General features: G+C 50.0%; 1 protein-coding gene across 1 annotated transcript in view; it reads left to right on the forward strand.

Moving 5' to 3' along the window:
* The window catches only part of RGS6 (regulator of G-protein signaling 6), a 255,842-nt gene extending 250,905 nt beyond the window's left edge, over positions 1-4,937 (forward strand). The window contains exons 16-17 of the mRNA XM_009882506.1: positions 4,767-4,820; positions 4,923-4,937. Of these exons, the coding sequence (XP_009880808.1) occupies positions 4,767-4,820; positions 4,923-4,937 (69 nt within the window). The remainder of the gene's footprint in view (positions 1-4,766; positions 4,821-4,922) is intronic.
* The last annotated feature ends 793 nt before the right edge of the window (positions 4,938-5,730 follow it).

The raw sequence follows: 5,730 nt of genomic DNA on the forward strand, positions 1-5,730 counted from the left end.
AGCAGGAACGGCTGTACACCCGTCCCAATTTGAGCTCTGTGCCTCCATGCCTTCCCCCTGCAGCAGAGAGAAATCATGGGTCCGCTGAAAGCAGCCGGCTCAGCAGCGAAGGGCTGGATGGTGCTGAGATCCCCAACCAGCTCATTGCGTTGTATTTGTGTATCTATGCAGCGTGCCCCACTCGTGCTGTGCAGTCAAGTGTCGACCTGCTCCTGTTTCTCCTGATACGCACGTTACTGCGGGCTACTTGACAGCAGGTAGTCACCCTCAGCCCTCCTCCGCAGCAGCCAAACTGGAGGCTGAATGTCCTTAGACAGCAGCGAGCCTCATGTCAGAACGAGTGCTGTGACAAACCTCCCCACTCGAGGCAAGGAGGAGTTGGGGCTGGGTGACCTGGCTGCAGAGCAAGGTTTATTCCCTGGGGAAAGAGCAGCATAGATTAGTTAGTGCACCATGGAAAAGGGGCGGGGGGTGGTGGTGCACAGGAGCTTTGTTGACGGTGAAGGAGCAGCCAGATGTGCTCTGCTGGTTATTTTTAAGGAGAAGGGAGAGACAGGAACAGAAAAGACCTCAAGGCACTTTCCATTACTCCCCGTAAAGGTGCAATGGTGACGTTGGTGGGCATCTCCGAGTTAGCGGGCACTTGAGTGCCGGCTGAAGCGGCAGCTGCGCTGTCACGGCTCTGGTGTTGATGGCAGCCTGGTACGGGGTGGCTTCATGCTGTCCAGCCCTGCCCGCAGGCAGGGCAGCATCCGGGACAGGCAGGCGCAGCGGCCCGGGCGGAGCCACAGGAGTGAGCCCTATTGTACCAGGGGAAGAACAGGTTGGTATTTGCTTGGTTTAGAGCATTGTTTCCCTCTCCAGCTGGTTCAGAGAAGGGTGAGTTCTCTGTGGCTCTGTGCAAATGGACACAAAACAGATGGAAAATACTCTTCCAAGCCATTTGGTAGCGTGGTACATGCCCTTTGCTTTCTCGCTTTGGGCAGGTGTGCATGACTGCTGGAGAAGCCTGGGACCTGCTCCTGACCTTTTCCTGAGCCAGGGTTGGGGAAGTGGTAATCCTTTATTTTCACTGACGCCATTCCCTCTGGAACACATGTTTTTTAACAAATTAAAGTTCAAAAGAAACACGTCCCAAGCCCCAAAGTCTCATACCAGAAAAAGGATTGAACAGCCAACAAAATGAATCCTGGGGTGCAGGGAGGGAGAGAGAGATATTTTTGCAGACCTGCAGTTCAGAAGACCAAGCTTTTGGATGTATTTCCCTACCCCTTTACAGATCCCGGGCAAAAAGTGCCAGCAAGGCAGTGGCTGGGAGCTTCACACCATGAGGGACAGGCTCCATTTTCAGCACACACCTTTTGAAGCAATGCTTTTATCCAGACCCCCTGTCCCGACTGCTCTTATTGTCCAGGAAGGTTCCTACTGCAGATTCTGTCCCTGTCTTGGTCCCATCAGGGCACGCATGACCAGTTTGATTCATTGGCAGGACTTGTCTTGAATGTTCTAAAGATGCTGAGCAGTTTTCTCGTAATTACTTCTAATAATCAATGTCAGCTGGTTTTCATTAAGTTTTTTCTACTTACAGTGCTCTGTGCCAGCAGAATCTACATAAAGGAACTTAAAACTGGGGTGGCTAGGTAAATAATTAATCATGAAAAAAAGGAAATTTTGGAGGAGACAGTCAATAATTAGTGGACGGCTCCTACATGGTGAAATCCATTTCTCTGCACCTACCTGGGCTGAGAGGTTTCTGTCTGCAGTGGGGGTGGTTGTTTCATATTTTATCCAAATGCACATGTCCTGTGCCATTAGCTGGTAGAGTCTGTTGGTGTATTTACTGGAAAAGATGGCCTTTTTTGCACCTTGGAGGACTGCATGACCTGGCATGCACATGTGTTTCTCCACCTTTGCCCTTTGCACTCGCAGTGTGTGTTTGTGCAAATGCTGCTGTGGTGCTGCAGCAGGCACGGCTCCGGCATCCGCAGCCTTGCCAGACACTTCCTCCGCAGGACCCCACATCTGCTCACAGGGCTGAGAAAGCTCTGACTCTGTCTCTTTTTCTTATTATTTTTCATCTCTTTTTTTATTTTTTATTTTTTTTTACTTTCTTATTTTTAAATTTCCTTCCTCTGCTGTGCGAGGCAGCCTCCACACCTCCGTGCTGTGCTGGAGGGATGCAGGCAGGCGGTTACCTCCACAGCCGGCTGCCTGCCACGGGGGCCGCCGGGAAGTCCACACCTCCGTGCTGTGCTGGAGGGATGCAGGCAGGCGGTTACCTCCGCAGCCGGCTGCCTGCCACGGGGTCTGCAGGCAAGCGGGCAGGGAGAGCCGGAGAGCGGCACAGCCAGCACCCACACCCACTGCCATCAAAACTGCTCAAGCCGGCTCATCACTCTGCAGCTAGCCTGCCTCAGCTGCTTTTTATTTTGCTAGAAAATGTCATGCTTTGACTCAGAGCTGGATGCTGTGGGGATGAGCTTTCCACGCATCCAGCTGGTCCCAGCCTGCCGTCCCCATGCCAACGGTGCAGGGTTGCTGCAGCCTGTGCTCTCAAGGCACTTCTGTGGGATGCTGTTGGTGCTCTCCGTGCCCCCTTCCCCACGCGTGTCTTCAGCCATAGTAGGGAAACAGCCTGGAGTGAGACCTCCTGTGCTAGATGAGCTCTCAGCACCCCAACAAGATGCCCATCATCTTTGGAGACCACTGCCCTGCCTTCCTGCTGGGCAACAAAGCTGCATCAGCTTGCTGGTAGCAAAACCAGAGACACTAAATTTTGATCACAAGTGCCACAGCGTAGCCTGTTTTCAGCAGCTTGCTCTTCTTTGCCCCCAGTGCACGCCAAAGCTCCACTTTAAAATGCAGTTGGTCCAGACACTGATTTTCCAGCCGGCAGCAATGCGATGCTGCAGACTCCAAGTGCCTTGCTCCACGATGGCGCCTCACAGAGCACTCCATCCTTTGTCTAGGTATTTCTTCTCCTGGGTGATATCGTGCCTTTACCCTGGCTGCTGGTGGGTCTTGCTGCCCCTGTGGGAGACCAGCGCGGAGGCCCAGTGCACAGCCATGCACTGCTGTCCTCAGTCACACTCATCGTGATGCGTTCAGCTGAGGCAGCAGGACCGCAGCCTCTCTCTGTCACCTCCAGGTGCAGGGACACCTCTGAGGCTCCTTCAAGGAGGGGATCCATGATGCTGCACTCAGCAGAAGAGTGAGGCTGACATTGCTTTTCCCTTTCCTCTCTCACATGCAGGGAGAGGCAACTAACCCTTGAGTTAGCGCATGTTAAATACTCCTTTGGGGAGCATTGGACTGGGGACATTCCTGTCTCCCTGCTGGCCAGGAAGCCTGCTTTGTCACTTGGTACATGATCTGAGGCCTTGGCTCCATCCTCGGTGTTGGCTAAAACAACATGCCTCTAGCTTTCATTTTTGATACTGCTTCTGGACATCAGAGCTGATGGTGTGGCTTCCTCAAATGGTTGTAAGTGGGGAGGTTGCTTGACTCTTTCTTCTAGACAAAGAATATTACTGGTCTTAAAAGGGTCTTATGTCCTGGTCCCGCCTCTGGCGATGCGGTAGGGAGAATCAGCCCCATCTCTGCCTGGTGTGCTTCAGACTAACCCTGTAGACGTCAGAGAGGTGCTGTTTATGGCAGCTGTGATGGACACGCAGAAGAATCAAAAGGCTTTGCCTAGACTCACCTACACAAGTTCTCATCCAATTTATCTGATATGCTTTTGACTTCCTTACATCTTCCCTGCCTGGTTTTTGCACTGGTGCCTTGTCCTGGGCATTGCTACTGCAGCTGAATCTGTGGCAAATGATACAGCAGGTAGGCACCTCTCATGAGCACCTCCAGTGCAAGGCTTTTTTCCAGTCCACTGTCACACACCATCATTACTGTGGCTTTCCCTTACATGTAGCTCCTTATCCCCTTCACTGAAGTTTTACTTCCATCTTATCACCTCCATTTCGCTGGCTCGCCACATTAAAATAAGTTTCTGTCCTGGAAATCGGCAGTGCCCACAGCTTTCTGACTGCAATGAGCTTTCCTTCATATTATTGAGTTTCTTCTCTTCTCCATAACAATTTTTTTTTCCCTTAGATATTCCAGCAGACATGCCAATAAATTATTTAGTTCTTCCTTGTTAGTGACAATTAGATCTCCCTTGTGCCAAATGAATGAAGCGCTGCAGTGAGCAACGTTCTCAGGGATACGTTAATAAAGCCATGATGCACATGCTTGTCTTCTCACAGTGTAGGTTCCCTGGCAATGAGTTCAGTGGTGGTTTCCTTCCAGCGCTGTATTCACTCGCACATTGCTTTTTAATATTGTAAAAGTTACTGTGGTTTTTTTTTATCTCTCTAAGCAAGTAGAAGGGAGCCTCCGATCAGCTGTTTGGCAGATGTTAACCAGAATCAGAGGTCCCAGCTCAAACAGCCACAGAAGGAAAATTCAATGAACAAGAAATCAATACAAATAGCTGTGAGACACAGCAATGCACAGACGCTGTTTGAACCATTCCAGAAACTCACAGGAGAAAAGGTGACATTCTCCAAGAGTAAAAGTAGTGAAGTCTCTCATTCTTTAAGGGGTTTTGGTTTCTTATGTTTGCTGTTGCAAACATTGATTTCTACTTTTTACATTTTTTTTACAACATTTTCCCCTTGCTGCTTCCTTCTATTTTGCTGTTTTGAAAAACTGCATTTAAGCTGAAGGGTTTTTTTCTGTATTTTTTTCTCCCCACTTTTTTCCCTGTTAAGCCAGAGAATGAGCAAGGTCGTAGAACTTCTCTAGAAAAGTTCACTCGCAGCGTGGTAAGTTCCTTCTCTTTTCCCTCCTCCCTTTCCTCAGAACTTCATTTTTAGTTGCGGGGAATGTGGATGCTTGACTTTTTATTTCATCCTTTATTTTTGCAGCTAGCATTTTTGTAGCTTCTCTTTTAATACTGTAGCTCATCTAAATAGTAGCTCTAAAGAAGGGGGGAGGCGGGGAGGGGAGCAGAATTCCATAATGCTCATTCTAGCTTATCATCACTGCAAAAGCAAAATGACTTTTGTCTAGAATTAAATGCAAGGTTGCCTTTTTTGCTGTGTTCCCACTACAGTACTTGTTGTGGCTTTTCCTTGTGCAATGAAGTAGAAGAGCATGGTTCTCATAGTGCCATTGCAACAGTATCTGTATTGACCTCCGTGCATGGTTGATGATACCATATGTATATACACATATATATCCACCCACAGGTCTGCAGCAGCTTCCTCCATTGCCCCCGTCTGTCAATGCTCATGTAAATAGTGATGGGTGATACCCTTTGACTCGTTCATGGTATCGATACCGGAAAAGGAGCACAGTAACTGCACGAAACACGACACTGTTAAACCTTTTAGATAAGGGGATGGTGGGATTTGAAGGGCAGCGGGCAGATGTCCTCTCCTATCTTGTCCTTTGCCGGTCTCCAAGGTTCAGCCAGTCTCACAGTGGGGGAAACTGGTTTGGCTGCGGAGGGTTGCTGCAGCACAGGGTGGTGTTGGGCACCGTCTGGGGCTGCCTCTCTCCAGCCCCCAGGGCAGTACCGCAGCGCTTGGACAAGACCCACTCGTCCCACTTGCTTTCAGGGGTCTGTGTGTGCAGCAGATTTTCTAGAGAAAGGGAAGAACAGGGAGAGGGGGCAGGATGAGAGGCAGATGCTGCGTGCGGGGTGGAGGAGCAGGGGTACTGGGCAGCACG

This window comes from Charadrius vociferus, unplaced genomic scaffold (genome assembly GCF_000708025.1).
Source record: "Charadrius vociferus isolate BGI_N301 unplaced genomic scaffold, ASM70802v2 scaffold50, whole genome shotgun sequence".
Lineage (NCBI taxonomy): Eukaryota > Metazoa > Chordata > Aves > Charadriiformes > Charadriidae > Charadrius > Charadrius vociferus.